Genomic DNA, 25,018 nt, shown 5'->3' on the forward strand with positions numbered 1-25,018 from the left:
TCTCCTCTCCCCCCTCCTCCTCCTCCCTCCTCTCTCCTCCCCCCTATCTCCTCCTCCCCCCCTCTCTCCTCCTCCCCCCCTCTCTACTCCTCCCCCCTCTCCTCCCCCCACCCTCTTTTCCTCCTCCCCCCCACTTCCTTCCTCTGTAGTGGGGGGGGGGGGTGCGGGTAGTGGGGGGTGGGGGTGCGGCGTTGGAGGGGGGTAGGGGTGGTGAAGGGAGGGGGTTGGGGTAGGGGCAGCTGCGTGCAGAGGGGGGGCGACGGTGCATTGGCCCCGGGCATCCGTCGCCCCCCTCCTCTGCACGCCACTGCCCCTACCCAACCCCCTCCCCTCATCACCCCTACCCCTTCACCACCTACCCCACTCCAACGCCGCACCACCCCCCACTAACGCCGCCCCCCCCCCCCCAAACTAACGGAGGAAGGAAGGGGGGGAGGAGGAAGGGGGGGAGGAGGGGGGAGGAGGAAGGAAGGGGGGGAGGAGGAGAGAGGGGGGGTGTGGGTACCGGCCTTCAGAGGGAGGGGGACGGGGTGTGGGTTGCGGCGTTGAGGGTGGGGGGTTGCGGCGTTGAGGGTGGGGGGTTGCGGCGTTGAGGGGGGGAGGGGTTGCGGCGTTGAGGGGGGGGGACCCGGCGTTGAGGGGGGGGGGGACCCGGCGTTGAGGGGGGGGGGGACCCGGCGTTGAGGGGGGGGGGGGGACCCGGCGTTGAGGGGGGGGGACCCGGCGTTGAGGGGGGGGGGGGTTGCGGCGTTGCGACAGATGGGGGGCGGCGTTGGAGGGGGGTAGGGGTGGTGGGGAGGGGGGGTAGGGGCGTTGGAGGGGGGTAGGGGTGGTGGGGAGGGGGGTAGGGGCGTTGGAGGGAGGTAGGGGTGGTGAGGGGGGGTGTGGTTAGGGTAGGGGGGCAGCGGCGTACAGAGGGGGGGCGACGGTGCGTTGGCCCCGGGCATCCGTCGCCCCCCCCCTCTCTGCCCGCCGCTGCCCCCAAACCCCCCCGATGCCGCAACCCCCCCCCCATGCCGCAACCCACCCCCCCGATGGCCGCAACCCCCCGATGGCCGCAACCCACTCCCCCGATGGCCGCAACCCACTCCCCCGATGGCCGCAACCCACTCCCCCGATGGCCGCAACCCCCCCCGATGGCAGCAACCCACCCCCCCGATGGCCGCAACCCACCCCCCCGATGGCCGCAACCCACCCCCCCGATGGCCGCAACCCACCCCCCCGATGGCCGCAACCCACCCCCCCGATGGCCGCAACCCACCCCCCCGATGGCCGCAACCCACCCCCCCGATGTCCGCAACCCACCCCCCCGATGGCCGCAACCCACCCCCCCGATGGCCGCAACCCACTCCCCCGATGGCCGCAACCCACTCCCCCGATGGCCGCAACCCACCCCCCCGATGGCCGCAACCCCCCGATGGCCGCAACCCACCCCCCCGATGGCCGCAACCCCCCCGATGGCCGCAACCCACCCCCCCCCGATGCCCCCCCATGCCGCAACCCACCCCCCCGATGGCCGCAACCCCCCGATGGCCGCAACCCCCCGATGGCCGCAACCCACTCCCCGATGGCCGCAACCCACTCCCCCGATGGCCGCAACCCCCCCCCCCGATGGCCGCAACCCACCCCCCCGATGGCCGCAACCCACCCCCCCCCCCGATGCCCCCCCCATGCCGCAACCCACCCCCCCGATGGCCGCAACCCCCCGATGGCCGCAACCCCCCGATGGCCGCAACCCACTCCCCCGATGGCCGCAACCCACTCCCCCGATGGCCGCAACCCCCCCGATGGCCGCAACCCACCCCCCCGATGGCCGCAACCCACTCCCCCGATGGCCGCAACCCACTCCCCCGATGGCCGCAACCCACCCCCCCGATGGCCGCAACCCACCCCCCCGATGGCCGCAACCCCCCCGATGGCCGCAACCCACCCCCCCCCCATGCCCCCCCATGCCGCAACCCACCCCCCCGATGGCCGCAACCCCCCCGATGGCCGCAACCCACTCCCCCGATGGCCGCAACCCACTCCCCCGATGGCCGCAACCCCCCCGATGGCCGCAACCCCCCCGATGGCCGCAACCCCCCCCGATGGCCGCAACCCACCCCCCAGGCCGCAACCCACCCCCCGACACTGAACGGCGTCAACCATCATCAATGGTTGACGCCGTTTTAAATCAACTGTGATTTTCGCCGACGTGACCCGTGGCCACGTCGGCGGGACTTCGGCCCATCCGGGCCGGAGATTTAAGGTCAGTGCAAATAAAATGAAATCCCGCCGGCGCCAGCTGTTTTCACAGGCTGCCGGCGGGATTTGCACAACGCCGGTTTTTTACCGGCGGGAGAATTCGAAAACCTGCGGGAGCGGAAATAACGCCGCTTCCCGCCAATTCTCCGACCCTGCGTGGGGTCGGAGAATCCCGCCCAGGGTTTGTGAGAGGGAGGCAGCTATTTTCGAACATTAGGAGGGTTTTGAACGTCGTTATGGCACCAGCGGAAGGGAAGGAAATAGAGGTGGTTGTGACATTGGACGCCGAGAAGGCGTTTGACCGCGTAGAACGGGGGTACTTGATGGCAGTTCTGGAGCGGTTTGGGATTGGACCGGCGGGGCGGGGGGGGGGGGGGGGTGTGTGTGTGTGTGTGAACATCACTAGTTTGGTGGGGAGAGTGAAAGCCGATCTGGTAAGGTGGAATGGTCTCCCTCTGTCACTGGCGGGTCGGGTCCAGGCGGTTAAAATGAACGTGTTGCCACAATTTCTGTTTATTTTTCAATGCCAACCGATTTTCCTGCCAAAGGCTTTTTTCAGGGAGATTGAGGGAAGGATTACCTCGTTCATATGGGGAGGAAAGGTGGCCAGAGTGAGAAAGGTGCTGCTACAGAGGGGAAGGCAGGCAGGGGGTTTGGGTCTCCCGAACCTGATGTACTACTACTGGGTGGCGAATGTGGAGAAGGCGCGGAGCTGGGTCAGAGGGATTGATTCCCAGTGGGTCAGAATAGAGGAGAGTTTGTGCAGGAGGTCAGGACTGAAAGCACTAGCAACAGCGCCGCTCCCGCTAACTCTGGGAGTCCGGTAATAATAGCCTCATCGAAAATCTGGAGGCAGTTTCGCCAACAATTCGGGTTGAGGGCAGGGTTAAGGGAAATGCTGATTCGGGGGAACCACAGATTTGAGCCAGGGAGGTGGGATAGAAGTTTTCGGAAATGGGAAGAGGAGGGGATTAAGATGCTAAAAGATTTGTTTCTTAGGGGTCGGTTTTCAGGATTGAAGGAGCTGGAAGCGAAGTATGGGCTGGAGCAGGGAGAAGTGTTTAGATACATGCAGGTTCGAGATTTTGCCAGGAAGGAGATACAGAGCTTCCCGGAGGAACCGGCCTCCACATTGCTGGAGGAGGAGCTGACAAGGGGACTGGAGAAGGGGGTAGTGTCAGCGGCGTATGGAGCTATTTTGGAAGAGGATAAGGCACCACTGGAAGGGATCAAAGCAAAGTGGGAGGAAGAGTTGGTAGAGGTCATAGAGGAGGGGGTCTGGTGTGAGGTGCTCCGTAGAGTGAATGCCTCCACCTCATGTGCGAGGTTGGGGCTGATACAGCTGAAGGTGGTATACAGAGCACACCTCACGAGGGCGAGGATGAACCGGGGGGGGGATGTTTGGGGTGTTGGATCAGCCAGGGTTGGAAACGGGTGCGGAGGCAGATGTCGTAGCCTTCGCCTCGTTGATCACCCGAAGGCAGATCCTGATAAGTTGGAGAGCAACCTCTCCACCCTGTGCCCTGGCGGGGGGAACTGTTGGAATACTTGACTCTTGAGAAGGTTAAGTTTGAACTGAGGGGAAGGACGGAAAGGTTCTACAAGTCATGGGCATTATTCATTATGCACTTTCAAGAACTGGATAACATCGAACATTAGTTTTTTTTGGGGGGGGGGGGGGTTGGGGGTTGAGGGGGGCGGTGTGTATTAAGGGTGACTATGGGTAATCCCTGATTCCTTTTTGTCATTTGTTTATGTTAACATGCGGGTTGATGTTTGGGGGTTGGTGGGAGGATGGGATCGTTGTTATTGTTATGGGGTTTGACATATTTGTTACTGATTATTGTTTATTGTTGGTGGGTGTAAATTCGGGGAAAATGTGAAAAAGGAGAATAAAAAATTTTTTATAAGACATACATCAAACCTTACTTTCCATTTTGCAGAGTTTTCAAAACTCCATTTAAAAAACACACGGTATTTTCTACTTTCACAAGGTATTAGATTTAATACAATACCTTTCCTCAGATTTCCACTCAGTAATTGTTTGCAACGGAATATGAAGATGTAAAATACAGCCTGACACGCAGAGTAGAATGATCCATGAAGAGCCACATCACAGTAAGCTTTTGTTCCAGCATCCTGGCTGTCAATGTAGTGGTGTATCCAGGGGACCAGCAGATCCAAACAAGCCTTCACAGTGCTAGCCGAGAGAATGAATTCTTACTCAGTAAATTAGATTATTGGTACAAAACATATTTTCAGAAGTCAATTCAAATGGGGCATTTACTCCATTTAATCAAACTATACAATTAAGCACCACCTTTTAGCTTGGATATTAATCTTCCTATTCTGATTAGTGTCCATCCTCTCCACTTATTCCAAGACATTCACATGATTGGGCATTGCTATAGAACTGCACTGGGGTTAGCATGCATTAGAATCGCTACACGTTCCAGGAGGAACTAGAGGAGAGAGGAAGTCTGACTACCATACAAATTATCTACAGCACAATACACTGAATGGAAATTGCACCCCGATACACCAAGTCAGCCAGCAAATATTTTATGGGGATGCTTCACAATTCTCATCAACCAATAATACATAGGATCACATGTAGTAGTTCTCCATGTGGTGATCGTGTATAAAAGGATTCCGATGTAAGCAGGCAAAATATGACAACGGGCGAATTGTCCGGTCCGCCAGTCATGTGTTCCTCGACGGCAGCAGAATTCTCCGTTCCTGCCACCTGCCAATGGGATTTCACAACGTGGCTATCCCACACCGCCGGGAAACCCGCACGCGGTGCGCTTTTGACACAATGGAGAATCCGACTGGTGGGAGAATCCTGCCCAAAATCTCTGCAGTCACTCACCAATGGTGATCATCATTCAAATGTTGGAAATTACATGAAAAACATGATCAAGTTCTAATAAAAGCTACGAGGCTTGTTGATTACTTACACCACAGGAATATATGTTGCTCTGGCCAGAAAACTTCCAATGTAGCCTGCAGCTGCTTGTCTTATTACTGCCGGATTATTTGGATTCTGCATCATCTTCCAAAGGTGTTCTAGGAAGGCCTCTGCCAGTCCCTGAAAAATTAGTCAGAAAACTAGTTTTTTTTGTTCCCCAGAGCTATGTTCTGCCTTAAATCATTCCACATTAGCTACATTTTTAAAACAGGCATTTGCAGACCTGCTGCAATAAACTATATTCATCTGTGGAGTGCATATAAAAGTTGATGAATGGGGATTCCAAAGGTAGATTGATATCCTGAACTTTTACAAGACCCATTAGGGAGACATTTCTGCTTTGAAGCTTTGCCTATAGGGATTCATTTTCCTCTGGTGATGAAACATGATGAGCTGGACTAACATTACAAATTGTACATGCTTCATTTTAAATACCAAGTTGAATGGGTCAAAATGCCAATGGAAGGTTCCTCATTTGTGATAAAAACAAGCTTTTTTTTAAAATTTAGAGTACCCATTCTTTTTTTTCCAATTAAGGGGCAATTTAGCGTGGCCAATCCACCTACCCTGTACATCTTTGGGTTGTGGATGTGAGACTCACATTTGCAGGGAGAATGTGCAAACTCCACACGGACAGTGACCCGGGACCGAACCTGGGACCTCAGTGCTAACCACTGTGCCACCATGCTGCCAGCATTTGTGTCTGTTGTAGATCATTTTGAATTCTGTATTGTGGGCACAATATACACAAACGGTTAAAATTAATTATCGCTAGATGATTACTGTAAGCTGGGCGGAATTTAGATCAGACAATCTGCACCCACAGGGCGAGAAAAAGGACATCTGCAGTCCTCCGCGTTTTTGGTATCCAGATCTGATTGTACTTGGATGAGGATCCATAGAACCAAGGAATCCCTACACAGTGCAGAAGGAGGCCATTCGGCCTATCGAGTCTGCACAATCCTTTATAAGAGCACCCTACCCAGGCCCAGGCCCTGTAACCTGCCTAACCTACACCTCTTTGGACACTCAGGGGCAATTTATCATGGCCAATTCACCTAACCTGCACATCTTTGGACACTCAGGGGCAATTTATCATGGCCAATTCACCTAACCTGCACATCTTTGGACTGTGGGGGGAAACCGGAGCACCCGGAGGAAACCCACGCACACACGGGAAGAAAATGCAGTTCCGAACAGTCACCCAAGGCAAGAATTGAATCTAGCAAGACATTCAAAGTACTTAGCAAAGATGAATGAAGACACTTGATGCAATTCAAAATTTGATTCGACTGAATTCCTGGTATAGTGATTTGGAATGATGAGTGTGGGGTAAACATTTAAGAAAAGCGGGCAAACAATTCTTTGTAGATCTCACAGACAATTCTGTGGTCAGCAGCTTCCAAGTGAAGCTTTAAAATAGGTGGCATGATATCAGCTAAGCAATCACGGAGAGACAAAGGTAATATGGCTCAAAAAGCACCACAATGTACAAACTTGATTCCAAACGTTACCACATAAGGATTGTTGATTGGTAAAGATTATGACTCGTGTATGTGATACTTGTACTCAAAGCATTAATAATCTTTATTAGTGTCACAAGCAGGCTTACATTAACACTGCAATGAGGTTACTGTGAAAATCCCCTAGTCACCACACTCCGGCGCTTGTTCGAGTACACTGAGGGAGAATTCAGAATGTCTAATTCACCAAACAAACACTTCTTTTGGGACTTGTGGGAAGAAACCGGAGCACCTGGAGGAAACCCATGCAGACACGGGGAAAACGTGCAGACTCCGCACAGACAGTGACCCGAGCCGGGAATCAAACCTGGGACCCCGGTGCTGTGAAGCAACAGTGCTAACCACCGTGCCGCCCATTATTTACCTATTCAATTATTAAATAAGTAAGTGTTTTGGTTCATGGCTAGGGTCTCAGTTTGTAATGACATATTCCAACAGTCCTTGTAAAATCTACATCATCCCTCAACTAACCCACCAGCAATGACTTGTTTTGTATTATTTTTGTTCTAAAAGTATCAATTCAAAAAGAATCTGGTACTCACCAACTTGAAACTGCAAATATAGAACATGAAGTACTGGACATGACAAGAAGCATGAGTGCGTAGGACCAGTTTGTCAAACACTATTATCAAATCTCGGTATAAGTCTTTTGTCCTGGTCAACATGAACTCGCCTACATTAGAGAAAGAAAAAGATTTACACATTCAAGTGAACCAAATCCTTATAACAGAAATCTATCTCATGGGCAGCACGGCAGCACAGTGGTTAGCACAGTTGCTTCACAACTCCAGGGTCCAGTTTCGATTCCCGGCTCGGGTCACTCCCTGTGTGGAGTCTGCACGTTCTCCCAGTGTCTGCGTGGGTTTCCTTCGAGTGCTCTGGTTTCCTCCCACAGTCCAAAGACGTGCAGGTTAGGTGGATTGGCCACAATAAATTGCCCTTAGTGTCCAAAAAGGTTAGGTGGGGGTACTGGGTTACGGGGATAGGATGGAGGCGTCGGCTTAAGTAGAATGCTCGTTCCAAGAGCCAGTGCAGACTTGATGGGCCGAAAGGCCTTCTTCTGCACTGTGGATTCTATGATTCTAACACAGACATTTATCGGCAATTTTGAACAACTTTGAATCGTGTATTATTGTAGTATAATTCACCTACATAAACAGCACACTCAAGTTGAACCAGGTAGGGTGCAACCATCAATATCCTATCAGGCCCCAAATTGAACTTCAAACTCTATACCCTATCCACAGCATAAGCACTTACTTTAATCCCTTTAGTACTTTCCACCTTCACCCCTAATTCACCTCCACCACCACTCCATTACACTGTAGCTTGTGTTACCATGTGCATCAGATTCCAAACAATCTCCTGACCCCCAATTTCTCCATGACTGTATTAAGGGCTATTTGACCATCACCGCTGACTTCCGTCCCTAAACGTAACAAAATCAAAACCCTGGTCTTTGTTCACAAATCGCTCCACAGCTTTTCCTCATCCCAACTCTGCAAACTCCTCCAATCCACAATTCTCTCATTCTGCCATTTGTAGGAACTTACAAATTGAGACATTCAGCTCCTTGAGCCACCATTCAATGAGATCACAGCTCATCTGACTGTAATCTCAACTCCACATTGCTGAATACTACCTCCAATAACCTTTCACTCCTTGTGTATCAAGAATCTATTGCCCTCCATTGGTATTGTGTGTGTGTGTGTGTGTGGGAGGGGGGGGGGGGGGGGGGGGGGTGGAGGGAGAGAGAGAGAAAAAGAGAGAGAGAGAGAGAGACCCTCCCATGTTGCATTCGGGTTGTAGAGGGGAGGAGGCCGGGTATTTTTCTGTGGGCCTGGGAGATTGGAATGCTATTTAAAAATAGCACCCCGATCTCGCGCTACAACAGGGAGTTCCGGCGAGCAGAGCTCCCCATTGTAAACAAAAGGGCTGTGTGTGGCCTCGGCCGCGTGTTCCCCATTTGGGCCCCTTATTCAAAGCGAGTCGTGTTGAATAGCTGGGAAACACGCAGCCAAAATATGCTTGCTCAGGGACTTTGTTCCCTTTTGGGAAGAGCCCGTCCAATATCTTTAAATATCTACCCCGGCACCCTTCAGTGCTTCTCACCAGAGAGAGCAATTTTAGTTTTAACTTCTGGAATTCCCTCACTAAATCTTTTTGCTTTGTTACTTTCTTTTTGACCATTATTTAGTCAATTCTACTTCTTCTAGCACTCCACATGCTCTTCTTCGTGAAACATTTGGGAATATTTTATTACTTAGAAGGCACCAGTGAATAGCAAGTCATTGTTGTTAGTACCATTGACATAACAAACGTCCTTTATGTAAGCCAGCAAAACAGACATCAGAATATCCAATCGTTCAGCCATTGGATGAGCCATCATATCATTTGGCAGTGCCGAATGGACTTGCTGCTTTTCTTCATCTTCATCCTATACAGACAGAAAACACAAAAAACAGCAGGCCATGAAGAAGAAACCACAAATGATAAGAAAACCATTTTTCACAAGGGAAAGCAGTGGACTAGTGGTATTGTCGCTGGACTAGTAATCCAGAGACTCAGAGTCATGCTCTGGGAACCTGAGTTCGAATCCCGCCACGGCAAATGGTGGCAGTTGAATTCAATAAAGATCTGGAATAAAAAGCCGAAAGGTAACCATGAAACCATTGTCGATTGTCATAAAGTGTTACAACTTTCACAGGAAGCAGGGCGGCACGGTGGCGATGAGAGATGAACTAACTGCACAATTCCCATTGCCAATGGATATTAAAACCACAATGATTGAGGGCAGCACGGTGGCGCTGAGGTCCCAGGTTCGATCCCGGCTCTGGGTCACTTTGCACAATCTCCCCCTGTCTGCGTGGGTTTCGCCCCCACAACCCAAAGATGTGCAGGGTAGGTGGATTGGCCTCGATAAATTGCCCCTTAATTGGAAAAAATGACAGGAAGCATTCTTCACATGGTGTCAGGTAATAATTGGGAATGCATCACTTTTGTTTTGCAACAGGGTTTGCCAATCCAATGGAGTGAGACAGTGTTGCCGATACCAAAGACAAAATATTTGCCCAGGTCCAGCCCATTTATTATTTGTTCAGACTCGTGTGTCTCACATGCACCCTTTCAATACTAGTTTTAAAAAAAGCTACCCCAGAAGTCATTCATACTTTAACTACTCTGTTATGATTTTATCCTCCTGATTGTTTTATATTCTTTGAGGCACATTTACTGTAAAGTTTCCAGATCACAGGAAAGTTGATAATTGAACTGTGGTATTGTATATACCTAATCTTAAAATCCACCAAACTGACAAAATGTAGAAGCATAGGGCACCACAGTGGCGCAATGGTTAGCACTGCCGCCTCATGGCGCCGAGGACCCGGGTTCAACCCAAGGCCCAGGTCACTGTCCGTGTGGAGTTTGCACATTCTCCCGTGTCTGAGTGGGTTTCACTCCACAACCCAAAGATGTGCCGTGTAGGTGGATTGACCATGCTAAATTGCCCCTTAATTGGAAAAAAGAATTGGGTATTCTAAATTTATTATTTTTTTAAATTTTAAAATTAACATTTCAAAATTCTGCAACATAGAGTCATAGACTAACCACTAACAATTTAACAAAGCTTTTGATATTCCCTAGTCAATGTAAAAGTCTAGGACCGTAGCAATATGAAAGTGAGAGAGAAATGTACTCCATGCATTGCCCAGACCAATAGAAATGAGAGAAGGTAGGATTGTAACATGCAAGCTAAAGGGAACCAAAGTCTATGTAGTTATATTTACATTCGTGGCAAAAAGGCGTTCTACATCATGCCTTAAATGTTTACATTCAAGTTACACAGAACTTTCAACTGATACACAAAATAAATGCTCACGGATGATGCAAGGTTGAAACATGTTTCAAATTATTTACCATATCAAACAGCCCTTCCTCTGCACATGTTGGCAATCCATTGTTAGCCTCGACAGCTTCTTCTGCATCCTCAATGTTATTACGTGAGGCACTCACCTGGGAATGATGGAACCAATATCATACATTTATTTTGCATCAAATATTTATTTGACTTTTTGAAAGGTAGTTTTAGGTTCTATTAAGATGTAATTAAATATATCCTTCAGGGTCCAGGAATGGATATCAGACAAATATCGAATCAGAAAAGAATACACAGTTCTGACTTAATTTAAGTACAACTAACAGCGAACAAAGGAGTGAAATAATATTTGCGTTCCAGAAGCTTCACTAGGATAGCAGTATTTGTACATTAAATCTGAATTTAATATAATGCTGTAAATGTAATTCATCTGGATTTTCAAAAGTCCTTCAGTAAGGTGCACCATACAGAAAAATGAATACGGTTAAAGAATGCAGAATCAGGGGGCAAGTAGCAAAATGGATTGCTCATTGGCTTCAAGACAGAAAGCAGAGAGTGGGAGTATAAGATAGTTTATTCAGAATGGCAGAAGCGTGAAATGGTATTGTACAAGGATCAGTGCTGGGACCACGGCTATTCACAATTTACATTAATAATTTGGAATAATAAAACAGGCCTGAACACATCCCCGCTGGCTCCAGCAGCCCCAGTGCTATATTACACTCTAACGAGCTTTGAATGGCATAAAGCGGGAACTCCGGCCCTCACTCGGAAGGCAGTCCCGTCTTGGAGAACTGCTGGCCAATCAGATTGGCTGGCAGCTCCCCAGTCCCTCCAGGCACAGCGCTGCAGTGGCCCTAAGAGGGAGTGCAGGGAACTGCCTGGCACAAGTCCCGGAAAACAGAGAAGGTAAGTGGCAGGGATTCCTGAACGAGGAAGATATGGAATGGCTGGGTGGGGTTCCCAAATACCCCCCAAATTTGGCCTTTTGCACATCCCAGATTTTAATCGCTCCAACACTGGACGTGGCTTGGCTCCAAGTCTTGGAATTTCCTTCCTAAAGCTCTCAATCTCTCTTCCCCCGCTTTATTCCTTTAAAACGTTCCTTAAAACCTACCTCAGTGTCAAGAATGTTTTTATTAATGTCACTTGTTGAGCACCTTGTGATGTTTTGCTACATTAAATGTGTTATATAAATGTAAGTTGTTGAATTTGTCCTTAAATTCGGATCAAAACCAGAAGGAAATAAAGTAAATCCCCTCAAGACAGTTTGCCTGAAATAACCAATAGTACAGCCCTACAGGTATGGACATTCCCTTTGCCCTCAAGGATGCAGAGAGGCTAGAGAATGTTTTCAGCCAAGGATAGACAGATGGTCTTACAAAGTGAGATCTAGCAGACAAATACCTAGCCAAGACGCTGCATATCCAGGCCATGTCACAACAATGACGCACACACGAGATAGAAGAGATGTCCCTTGCTGCTTACTTTTCAGAAGGAAGGCACTCGGTGCTTTACCATCTCCTACAGCATTGGCTGGTTTAGCACACTGGGCTAAATCGCTGGCTTTTAAAGCAGACCAAGGCAGGCCAGCAGCATGGTTCAATTCCCGTACCAGCCTCCCCGAACAGGCGCCGGAATGTGGCGACTAGGGGCTTTTCACAGTAACTTCATTGAAGCCTACCTGTGACAATAAGCGATTTTCATTTTTCATTTCAGGATCTTCAAATCTACTATTTGACTGGCAAGGCTTGGCCCATGAAGTGAAAGTTCCTACTGCCTCTTGTCAGGACATGTGAGAAATCCCATCACACTATTTGACGGGCATGGGAGTTCTCAAACCATCCTGACCAACTTATATGCCTCAACCAACATCATTAAAACAGACTATTTGGCTATTTTGTGTTTGCTGATGAGTGTGAGACTTTGTTGTACACTTGCTGGTTGCTGCAATTTTTCAATAATGCATTGAAACACAGGAAGTAGGAGGTTATGCTGCAACTGTACAAGACCTTGGATAGGCATATGGAGTGCACTAGAATGATTGGGAGTAGGTTGATTTGATCTTAGTTTCAGACTAGATCGGCACAACATCGTGGGCCAAAGGGCCTGTACTGTGCTACACAGTTCTATGTTCTAAATTTCAAATGCATTGTTCTACCAGTGTCTGAGAAATGTTGCTCATTTTAATTAAGGCTGCGTTTTCTGCCAACACTGCACATACGCAATGTGCAACAGGGAGCATGCACGGTCACCCCTTGGCTTGGAATTGCAAATATTACATCACCGGCGAAATCAAATTAACACTTAATGAGCCCCTCCATCCTTATCTCACCCCAAACCTCACAGATAGGGCTGAAAAACGTAATTGGCAAATGGGACCCACTCTTCGCGAGAGAGAAAAAAGGAGACACAACGCTGGGGAAATGCCACACCCGAGTACCCACCCACTACAGGATATTCAAAGTTTGATCACTGCCAAAAAGAAGCTATCACCATTTATGAGAGTGGATTTCTGTCTCTTGCGAATAATGCCATTGGCTTCTGCACCCGAGCCGACAAGTGCACACATGTAGAAGAGCTGTCAGTGACCATATTGTATTGGCAGGAATTCAAGTATTTAATTAAAGCAGGAAGCAAGCCCAACAAACACTTTTTGCTTCAAGTCTCTGGGTACTTACATCCAGTTTTAATAGTTTTCCCACTACGAGTTCCAATATTTCTGAGCGCAGCTCTGGGAAATATACAGTGATCCTCAGTAAATTATGCACATAACATTCCTGGCAAATTAAATCAGAAAAGTATATATTAAAAATTTATGGTCCAGTAATTTCAAACCACACATGTTAGTATGTCACAGTGCAGTAAAAGAATTCTCAATTAATTTGAAACATGTTTTTCAAAATAAAATGTGTTACTAATTTTCCCAGCTAACAAAAACCCCCAAAATTAATTGGGTCTACTGGGACAACTTTGGCTGATGTCTGCAGATGGGGAAGCATTCAGGAGAATGCCAGTGTGACAGTAAAAAGAGTATTAGTTTATAGAATCACATCTCTAATTAATTGGCTTTATGGCCATTTTATTCTAATTATTTCTATTGCGATGTTAAATCAGAGTTTCAACAAAACAAAATTATCGACTTTGCGACAAAAATGCTTGACCATTAATTATGTTTTCTTTCATTCACTTCCTTTCCATTTCTACATTTATCGCATGATGGCACTTCAATCAAATCTCACAAGATGGGACTTTATTTCCCCCCCAATTTGTACTTTAGATTCTTCCCTTGTTTTTTTATTGAAGGAAGTTAACAGCCTTGCTTTGCTCACCAGGAGCCAGGTTGGGTGTCCTGATATTTCTAAGAAAAACACTACAATCGCCGTAAGCATCATGTGCAAATAGAGGGGCAAAATTCTACATTCAAGAATGGAGGAGAGTGAGTGACCACCCAAATGTCCCTAAATTACTGCCACGTTAAAATCCTTGAAAGACTCATTTGTTATGTCCACTGAACATGTGAATTCCTGCCATTTTCATCAGAGTGGAGAAAGGAGAAAATAATTTGCTGGAACCGTTGGGAAACTTGCGGGATTAATTTTTATAATCTTCAATAATCACAGAAGTCAAGTGTGATTAATTGGTAACCTTGCTAACAACCTGCATTATAATGGGCGGTATGGTGAAGCAGTGGTTAGCACTGCTGCCTCACGGCGCTGAGGACCAGGCTTCGATCCCGGCTCTGGGTCACTGTCCGTGTGGAGTTTGCACATTCTCCCTGTGTCTGCGTGGGTTTCACCCCAACAATCCAAAGGTGTGCAGGGTAGGTGAATTGGCCATGCTAAATTGCCCCCTAACTGGGAAAAAAAATAATTAGGCACTTTGCATTAAAAAAAACAATCTGCATGATAAAGATTTTGGGGGGAATTTGATTACAAAGAAGATACTCTACTTACCAAGATTCTGGCTGATTTGTTTACAAATGGAAATTTTTCAACTAGTATCGGCATCAAAAATTGTGGTGTTCTGCCAAAAATAAACATGTACATTTAGTTCATTGCATTATTTTAAAAATTGAAGTGATCTCACAGAAACAACAACTTTAATTTATACAAGGCCTTTAACATAGGAAAATGTCTCAAAAACGACAGAAGTATAAAAAACAAAAAATGATCTACAGATTGGACACTATATGCAGTTCGCTCCTATTCTGGCTATAGGCATCCTATTGAGATACTGTAATCAACTGGTTTATTTTTTTATTTTATTTAAAATACATGAATAAAAATACAGTTGCCACAATAGATGCAATTGATCAATTTCCCCATGTTTGCATTTTGGAAAAAAATAATGATACAACTAACACTTTCAACATGGTTCACTGTTCTCGCCACGTTATTCAAAGCAGTACTTGTTCAGGCTTTTAAAATGCAGGAAATATCCTGTGAGGAAACAGGTCGCCCACCATGGGGAGAGCAAGAGACCACATTCATGCAAAATATGTCTCCACTCCAGCCTTAAATTACAAGCTGGAGGGTAGGGGTAGGATTCTCTATGCAGTCACAAGCCTGTACTCTAAATGAAATACCTATGATTTAAATGTGGCATCATACAGCTCTCCAAGGCTCGGCTATGTAAATGGAATGGAACATCTCTAAGCCGCTCAAGATATTTCAAAACAAGCACCTTCTCAGATCGGATGTTTGAGATTATATATAATAACCCTACTTTGTTTACTAATTGGGACTTTATTCCCTACTTTTGATGCTGACTTTAGGCCATTGTCTTATATCGGACAGCACACAAGAAAAATAGCTTAACAATACAGAAATCAGTATTAATATCATAGCAGCATAGACTTTACAGTGCAGGAGGCCATTTGGCCCATCGAGTCTGCACCAGCCCTTGGAAAGGGCACTTACTTAAGCCTACACATCCACTCCATCCCCGTAACCCAGTAACCTTTTGGATACTAAGGGGCAATTTTAACATGGCCAATCCACCTAACCTGCACTTCTTTTGACAGTGGGAGGAAACCAGAGCACCCAGGGAGAAAGTGCAAACTGCACACAGACAGTCACCCAAGGCCGGAATTGAACCCAGGTCCCTGGAGCTGTGAGGCAGCAGCGCTAACCATTGTGCCGCCGTGCCATCCCCTCATATCTTATATTATGAGAATGCATTGTGTGATAGAGGAGAAAATAAAGGCTGGATTTTGCAATGAGTGATAATGTAAGGGTGTTTGCCACTGAATTCAAAGAAAGACCTGGTGACTTCTATGATGGGATGTTCCCATTTCCTGACAGTAGTTTAAATCTGATGCCAAGTCAAAGGATCTCCAGACATGCAGCAGCAGTGATGTCAGCAAGCAAGTAAGCAGCTAATTACATTGAGGCAATCACACACAGAAAACAAAGAAGTTAAAAGGGCTTAATATCATTCACTTTTAGATTACATTTTCAGGTAGTTAAACCATGTATGGAAGATTAGAAGCTAAAACAAAAATAAACAAATCTTTAAAAATTAACAATTTTATTATGGAGAAGTTTGATATTCCACAAATATAAAAAGAGCTTTCCAGGACCAGTGAGGGAGTTTTATCAGCAATTACGAAATTAGTATGCCATTAAAAACCTAGTTACACCGCAATCAACATGATGTATCATTTTTCTAAGGTATTAAGTGAGACCAACAGCATAAAATTCAGCTCATTGCTTAGATTGCCTCATGAGAATACTACAGAGAATGCTAAATAAGCTGGCATCTGGTTAATGCAATTTAATAATCATCAATGGGATTGTGGAACTATAACTGGGTTGAAGCCTACATGTTAACATTTTGATATTTATCATTCTGTTTGGGTGTTATCTCATCTACATGAATAAAGCCTATATTCCAGTGAGAATGTCACGTAGTTCCATGAATGTGTTGCAATATCGCCATCTACTGCATAACACTAAGATCACAAGATAATCGCTGATTTGAAAGGTTTGGAGAAAATTATCTGACATCTAGGTGTATCAACATGGTGGGCGCGATCTTCCAGCCAGGCTGCGCCAGAAAAGCAGCTCTCCGCAGCACAGAATGGCTGGTGTAAGCTGTGAGACGTTGCAAGGAGAATCCCGCTCACAATGGGCGGGATCAGTTTTTGGCCAATCTGCATGTTAGAGCGAGGCATTAAGCCTCACTCTAATGTGCAGATTCCCGAGGTACCTGAGGCTTTGGGATTCAATCCCCTCACAATCCCATGAGAGGCCGAGGTCGTGGGACTCAGAGATTGGGATGCCATGTAAAAATGGCATCCCGATCTCTCACTACAACGGGAGTTCCAGCGAGCAGAGCTCCCCGTTGTAAAAAACGGAGTTATGAGTGGTCTCGGCCGTGCATTCCACGCTCAGGCTCCTTATTCAAAGCAAGTCGCGTTGAATAGCCATGTGTTTATCGGCACTGCGAGTGCCGGGAAACACACGGCTAAACATGCTCGCTCGGGAACTTTGTTCTCTTTTGGGAAGATCGCGGCCATTTACTTTCAATAATTATTTGGTGCAGGCAGCACGGTGGTGCAGTGGGTTAGCACTGCGGCTTCACTGCGCCAAGGTCCCAGGTTCGATCCCGGCTCTGGGTCACTGTCCGTGTGGAGTTTGCACATTCTCCCCGTGTCTGCGTGGGTTTTGCTCCCACAACCCAAAAATGTGCAGGCTAGGTGGATTGGCCACGCTAAATTGCCCCTTAATTGGAAAAAATGAATTGGGTACTCTGAATTTTTTTTTTAAATTAAAAAAAACATTTTTTTAAAGTAATTATTTGGTGCTTTGAATTGAAAATTAATCTGGAGGGTTAAAGTAAAAGGCAGACCCAAAGGGTACCCTACTATAGTAAATATCTGAACATCTGAACTGACATGTACATTTTGTCAATATTAAATCAAACAAGTTGGCGTCCAAACCTACAGAATTTAGTTTCACCTATTCAATTTATCTAACCGCTTATTCTATATATAGAATGGAACCTGGCTCCTTTTAAGCTGAATTGAAGTACAGAAATTTTACAATTAAAAAAAAATCAGCTCAAGAAACACATTTGGGCGCCATGGTGGCACAGTGGTTAGCACCGCTGCCTCACAGCGCCTGGGATCTGGGTTTGATTCAGACTTTGGGTGACTGTGTGGAGTTTGCACATTCTCCCAGTCTCTGTGTGGGTTTCCTCCAGGTGCTCCGGTTTCCTCCCACAGTTCAAAGATGTGCAGGTTAGGTGGATTGGCCATGATAAATTTCCCTAAAGTGTCCAAAGTTTGAGTGGGGTTACAAGGATAGGGCAAAAGATTGGGCCTAGGTAGGGTGCTCTTTTGAAGGGTTGGTGTGGACTCAATGGGCCAAATGGCCTCCTTCTGCCCTGCAGAGATTGTATGATTCTATGAATATCCAAATTGCCATACTATGTCCAGTACAGTAACAAAATGCTATTGTGACATCACCCGACTTTACATGAAATTGTACACTTAAAAGAAACCAGCACGGTATGCCCTAAAGTGATAATTGCACAAAGTAATAGGGTACAACTAAAGGGGCCAACTGCAACAGCAGTTGGATACTTCGAAGGCTTCAAGTCTGACCGCTGATCTGTGCAGTATTACTCTATCTCAGATGGGATGACATGATTGGTTGCTACTATTCCACTACCATTCATGTTGTCAGCTGCTAGTCTATCAATCTATGATCTGAACAAAAAGGGAAGCCGTCTCTCCTTCACCTGACCAAGATTGGAGAGTATGAACAATGGCTGACAATTCAATGTAAAAACCAATCACCCCAAGAGATTTATATTTTAAAAGACAACGTCCTACCATTAGCACTCTTTTCTCTCAATCAAATAGTTATAAAAATGATTAATTTTTAAACTTTTTGGAGGTTATTTGTTTATATATTTTCTTTGAAAATTGAATACTGATGATATCACAGGGTTTAGTGAACAAAAACGACACTGAGGTTAAACGGTCGAAAATGCACAAAACCAGGGTAGTTTTAGGGGCTGGTTTAGCTCACCAGGCTAAATCGCTGGCTTTTAAAGCAGACCAAGCAGGCCAGCAGCACGGTTCGATTCCCGTACCAGCCTCCCCGGACATGCGCCGGAATGTGGCGACTAGGGGCTTTTCACAGTAACTTCATTGAAGCCTACTCGTGACAATAAGCAATTTTCATTTCATTTCATTTCATAGTGCTCAAACTCATGTATGACAACTCAATTTGTGTGTTTAGACTGATATAGTGAAAGATACAATAATCTTGCTAACTTGTGTGTTGCTCCATTTCATTTAGAAATTAACTGGAAATATAGTTGCATTAAATAGATTAAGGAATCTCATAAGAAATGTGCCAATTAATTTGTTCAACAAATGTATAAGCTTCTTTAAATAAACTTTGTTGCACTTTGTCAGTGAAGGTATAAATAAGCTATGAACAGCAGCAGTATGATATACTTACGAGGGCACATATTTTGCAATCATTTGCAGAGCTCGATGACAGATGTCAAAATTTCTCGGAAGATCTGCAAAGAATGTAACCGTTAGAAATTCCTATCAGATCTACTTTGCGTCTGCAGCAGCACAAGTCAAAAAGACTTTAATTGGGAAAGTCCTGCAATGCTTTAGGAGCTGTAATTTGGGCACATGCCTGAGGATCGATGCATTGCATCTGGTATGTACACACAACACAGGAATGTATTCAATGAATGAAAAATAGTTTTATTTAAGGGTGGTGATCTCCTATCACAAAATAGTGGGACATCAGTCTGTATTTAGAGTCCCACCATTGAAATTGCTCAACTCAATCACACAAGAAGTTCTCCCAAGAAAACTAGAGTCACTTCCAGGTCTCTCACACACACCTCCCAGCTACTAATTTCTATCACTAAAATATTAGGACTGAGGGCATTGTGAATGGGTATACATTTTATTTAAGTCTGACCTACATTAGACTTTAAAAAATATATACAGGTAATTCTACAATCTTTGATCATTAAGTTTAACAGCTGAAAGGGCATATAACTTTGCAAGACACTGAAATTACATTTGATTAGGAAATATCACTATAAGTTAGTTTATTCTATTCAATTGTTAAATCACTTAACATAATTAGTTGGACTTCCGGTGACGGTGGGTGGGAGGCAGCCGCGCGATGGAGGGCTCCCGTTCAGGAACGGCATTGTCGGGGGTTAATGTCCGGTCCTCGGGGCAGCGAAGGCAGTAAAAGTCGGGAGACAGCACAGGGAAGGGAAATTTCGAGGATCAGTAAAAAAATGGCTGTGAAAACAGCTGATAAGTCCGTCGGGGAGTGGAAAGGTCACTGCGGGGTCGGTAAAGAAAATGGAGGCTGGAGCACCAGGGGAGGCCGCATTGCTTATGGCTGAAGAAATAACTACGATGATGGCCGTGGAATTCGAAAGGCAGTTCACAAAACACATGGAGGCAACGAGGAAGGAGATGGGGCGGTTTTGAAAGTGCTGGTGAAGGGGGCGATTACCCCGGTGAGGACGGCGGTGGCGAGCGCAGTGGCGGAGGTGCGGGAGCAAGGCGAGGCGCTGAAGGAAGTGGAGGAGACATTATTGCAGCACGGTGATCAACTTACCTCGATAGGGAAGGAGATGCGGACAGTGATAGAGATCAACAAGGATCTGCAAGGCAAAATGGAAAACCTGGAAAACATATCCAGGCGACAGAATTTGAGGATTGTGGGGCTGCCCGAAGGAGTTGAAGGGCCGAGGTCGACTGCGTATTTTGCCACGATGTTGGCAAAACTATTGGGGGAGGGGTAGGATCCCTCCTGATATGAACTGGATTGGGCTCCTCGGTCGTGGAGGCCAGTACCAAAGGCAAGTGAGCCGCCAAGGGTGGTGACTCTATGCTTCCGTAGGTACAGTGTAAAGGAGAAAGTCCTGTGCTGGGCTAAGCAGAAGCGGGTGGTGCAGTGGGCTGGAGCTGGTATACGCGTATACCAGGACTTTACGGTGGAGCTGGCGAGGAGGCGGGCTGCCTTCAACCGGGTGAAGAGGGCACTGTTCATTAACAAAGTGCAGTGCGGCATTGTATATCCAGCGAAGCTGAGGGTGACCTACAAGTTCAAGGACTTTTATTTTGGGATGGCGGAAGCAGCGGAGGAGTTTGCAAAGGCAGAAGGACTGTGGCAGAATTGAGAAATGGTCATGTACCGATGTAACCTCATGACTGTATTTTTTCTTTTTTGTTTCACTGCGTGCTGGTGTATGGGCTACTGGAGCCAACGTTGTGTATATTTGAACAAGGAAAGAAATGGGACTTTCAGTCATAATGAGGGTTCTTTAGGGTGTGGTTCCAGCCAGGGCGGGGGCCTCCACGCTGGCTGGTTTAAGCCGGCCAGTGAACGGGTGTGAGGTGGGGGGGAAGGGCTACGGCCATCGGAGCCTGGCAGAACAGGGTCTGAAGGGTCTAGCCGGGGTGGAAAGTTGGGGGGAAGGAACCGAGGTTGGGGGGAGGAGTTTTACAAGAGGAAGTGGAGGGGAGGAGTTGGGGTGGTTGGGGGGGGGGGGGGGGGGGGGGGGTTTACAACTCTTGGGTGTTATTTACGGTACTCTTTCGGAGGCTGATGGCATCGAGTGTCGGGGGGGTGGGGGCGATGACTCTATAGGTTAATGGTAACCATGGGCGATTCCGGACTCCTTTTTCTTTTTCTCCTTTGTTTTTTTTCCACCGTGGGAGGGGTTGTTTTATTTGATGCATATATTGACAGGTGGGCCGTTGATGTTAAGGGTATTGACTTTTTATTTGTTACCGTTTACTTGTTGGAGGGATGTAAATTTTGAAGGAAAGTGTGCAAAATGGAGAATAAAAATATTTTTAAAAAACATAATTAGTTAACAGGATTATAGATCACTTCAGCAATTCACCAGAGCTCTTTCAACAGACCCTTCTAAATCCATAACCTCTGCCACTTAGAAGGAAAAGGCATGGGAATCACTTGCAACTTCCCATCCAAGCCACACACCATCCTTACTTGGAACTATATCTCTGTTCTTTCACTGTTGCTGGATCAAAACCCTGGAACTCCCTCCCTAACAGCACAGTGGATATACCAACACTGCATGTACTTCAGCGGTTCAACAATGTGGCTCACCACTACCTTCTCAAGGGCAATTAGGAATGGACAATAAATGATGGTCTAGCCAGCAATGGCCACATCCCATGAACAAATAAATAAATATTTTAAAACGTTTAATATGTACTGAATAATGAAGAGGTGATTAAGAGAGACAAGACGGCCTAGAACAGTGAATACCTTCAGGCACAAATGTCACTGTATCAAAAGATTCCATAAGGGAAGAGATGAAAACCACAAAGAAATACTAATGGGGCTGGAGAGGAAGAGCATTAAGCAGTTAAAACAGTAAACAGTAAATGGTGAATTTTGTCAAAATATATTTAATGGTTTCAGTGGCTTTCATGCTTTGCAAATTATAGAACAAATATAAAAAGAATCATATAACCAAAAAAGTAAAGGAAAAAAAAAATCACACACTTATATGGTCAATCTAGCAAGTCACAAGGAGATACTGAAGCTCTGGTATATGATAAGAATAACCACAAAAATAATTCCAACAAAATATTTGCGTTGGAACAACTACAAAAAGGTGGGCTTTTCAATATGTATGTAACAGTGAGTTATATGCACCTTTTTTATAAAGTAGCCCAAGATTAAAAATAGCATCCGGAACACTACTTCAAACCAAACTATGACAACAGAAGGAGAGATTCAAACTTGTGTGAACAAAATTTAGGATTGATAGCAGAATGTTCTTCACACACAATGAGCATTCAACACACAGTGTACACTTCTGAAAAAGGTTCTGAATGTCGGGATTAGGAAAAGGTAAAAATTTCCCAACTGAATCTACCTTGCAGCTTCATGTTACTAATTAAAGGTATATAGTGCAGCTTTAAGATAAATAAGAAATTACTTGAAGGCCCTTCTTTCGACTTGAATATACATGGCCATATAAAAAGTCACAGGCAATCTTTCCGGCACTAATTCATTAATCTTTGAAGATGCCAAATTAGGCTCCTATTTTTCATTTTATGCAGAGGATATTGTCAATAAAATCAGGCTGTATGGATCAATATGTTTTGGTTGATCTTTTTGATATCGAAGGTGACCAGTTCTTTAAAAAAACAAAATAAAATACAATACAAACAATGGTGGCATCATCTAGAGAGAAACAGACATGGTCATCAACCTGAAACATTGAGCTGAATTTTAATTGTGGAATCTTGATCCCGACGCCAGTGGGTGTCCATCAATTAAGTTGCTGTCTCTAGGAACGCAGGATGGTGGGCATGCTCGGCAGCTAGGAGGGCCAGTGGGAGTGCCAAAGGCTCTGTGCAGCCAGCAGTCCACTGGAAGAAATACACTATTGGTGGGGGGCCCTGCTACAAAACTTTCAAATGTCAAGCAAGAGAGTGAAGTTCAGACCACTACCAGATCAGTCATGGTCTTAATTTTTTTATAAATTTAGAGTACCCAATTAATTTTTTCCAATTAAGGGGCAATTTAGCATGGCCAATCCACCTAGCCTGCACATCTTTGGGTTGTGGGGGTGAAACCCACGGAAACACAGGGAGAATGTGCAAACTCCACACGGACAGTGACCCAGAGCCGGGATCGAACCTGGGACCTCAGCGCCGTGAGGCTGCAGGGCTAACCCACTGCGCCACCATGCTGCCCCGTCATGGTCTTAATTAAAGGTGGAGCATGTTTGAAGGGCCAAATGATCTACTCCAATGTTCCTATGGCACAGTCACTAAGAAATCATTGCCAAGGGAGAAACCCCTACCCAGAACGGCTTGCTCCTGTGATCGGCTGGGCTACTTTGTAGGATGCACCTACAAGCTGGGCCCACCACCTCCTCTCCCCTCCCACACTCCAAAACAACCTGCCACCAAGCCACCACCGTTGTGCCACCAACAGGATACAGTCGCATTGAAGGACGTCCACTGCCTGAAAAATTCAGATGGCAGGTGAAGAGTGCGCTCAATTGGCATTTCTGCCTACCTGACATCTCCATCCCCCTCCAAAAGTCACCTCCTGGGTGGGGAAATAGACAGGAACATGCTGACAAACCAGCATGCCAGCTTGTAACGAGAAATTGGCGGTATGGTTACCTCTGCCTCGGGTTGAAAATTCAGCCTGGTAACACGCTTTCTCTCTCCACTGGTTCCGCCAAATCAGAATATTTCCAGCATTTTCTATTTTTATTTCCAGGAAAAGTGGGCTTATATGGATGATGTTGAATGTAGTGATGTGTGTCTTCAGTGTTGAAACAGCGGTATTTGGGATATTTCAGATATTGATTTAAATCTTCATAATTCATATTACGCAAACGTCAGTATGCTTATCCTTACAAAAATAAATTACTTACTTTCATCTTCATCTTCAGAGTCTGAGATATCCACGCCATTTTCTTGGATAACAATTCTCCCTATATGAAATAGATATACATTGATTAATGTCATAAAATAGATGAACAAACAAACTTGGAGGTTATTTTACTAAAGGCTACACAAAGATCCCATTTCCAAGCTTCACTAACTCAATACCTCATCTCCCTTAAATGCCTCCTTTCTTTAAATATACTTTATCCAATCAAATATAATCGTCAGTCTCTCTTATCAGTCATGTGACAACTTCTCTTTCCGTAAATTCTCCTACGATTTGAATATCACAAACATATTCCTCTATTTTTTTCCAATTAAGGGGCAGTTTAGCATGACCAATCCACCTATCCTGCACATCTTTTGGGTTGTAGGTGTGACACCCAAGCAAACACGGGGAGAATGTGCAAACTCCACAAAAACAGTGACTTGGGGCCAGGATCAAACCCGGGTCCTCAACGCCGTGAGGCAACAGTGCTAACCACTGCACCACCATGCCGCCCCACAAATGTGCTCTCTCCCATCTCTTAGCTCTCCATTTCTCTTCCTGTATCTGGCAGAGAACTCATACATGGTGAATGAAACAATTTTTTAAAAATTTATTCCTTCATGGGATGTAGGCACGGCCCACTTCAAAATGGTAGTTAAGAGTCAACCACATTGCCGTTGTTCTGGAGTCACATGTAGGCCAGATGGGGCAAGGACAGTCAATTTATTTTGGAGGTTAGCGAACCAGGTGGGTTTTTATGCCAATGGGGATACATTTCATGCTCACTGTTACTGAGATCAGCTTTTCAATTTCAGATTATATCAATTGAATTTAAATTCTACCTGTTGCAGTGGTCGGATCTGAACCCATATTCCCAGAGAATTAACCAGGGCCCCTGGATCTCCTAGTCAAGAGGCATCACCACTACACCACAGTATAACCTATATTTAGTTCTGGACAG

General features: G+C 46.1%; 1 protein-coding gene across 2 annotated transcripts in view; it reads right to left on the bottom strand.

Annotated features, from left to right (window-relative positions):
• Window positions 1-25,018, bottom strand: part of rrn3 (RRN3 homolog, RNA polymerase I transcription factor) — a 49,098-nt gene that overhangs the window by 13,658 nt on the left and 10,422 nt on the right. For both annotated transcript variants that reach the window (XM_038820259.1, XM_038820258.1), the window contains exons 6-14: window positions 24,056-24,115; window positions 19,093-19,156; window positions 14,569-14,638; window positions 13,294-13,392; window positions 10,654-10,749; window positions 9,043-9,175; window positions 7,281-7,411; window positions 5,205-5,335; window positions 4,260-4,444 (exon numbers count right to left, since the gene is read on the bottom strand). In XM_038820259.1, the coding sequence (XP_038676187.1) occupies window positions 4,260-4,444; window positions 5,205-5,335; window positions 7,281-7,411; window positions 9,043-9,175; window positions 10,654-10,749; window positions 13,294-13,392; window positions 14,569-14,638; window positions 19,093-19,156; window positions 24,056-24,115 (969 nt within the window). The remainder of the gene's footprint in view (window positions 1-4,259; window positions 4,445-5,204; window positions 5,336-7,280; window positions 7,412-9,042; window positions 9,176-10,653; window positions 10,750-13,293; window positions 13,393-14,568; window positions 14,639-19,092; window positions 19,157-24,055; window positions 24,116-25,018) is intronic.

The sequence above is a fragment of the Scyliorhinus canicula genome, chromosome 15, assembly GCF_902713615.1.
Source record: "Scyliorhinus canicula chromosome 15, sScyCan1.1, whole genome shotgun sequence".
In the NCBI taxonomy this organism is placed as follows: Eukaryota; Metazoa; Chordata; class Chondrichthyes; order Carcharhiniformes; family Scyliorhinidae; genus Scyliorhinus; species Scyliorhinus canicula.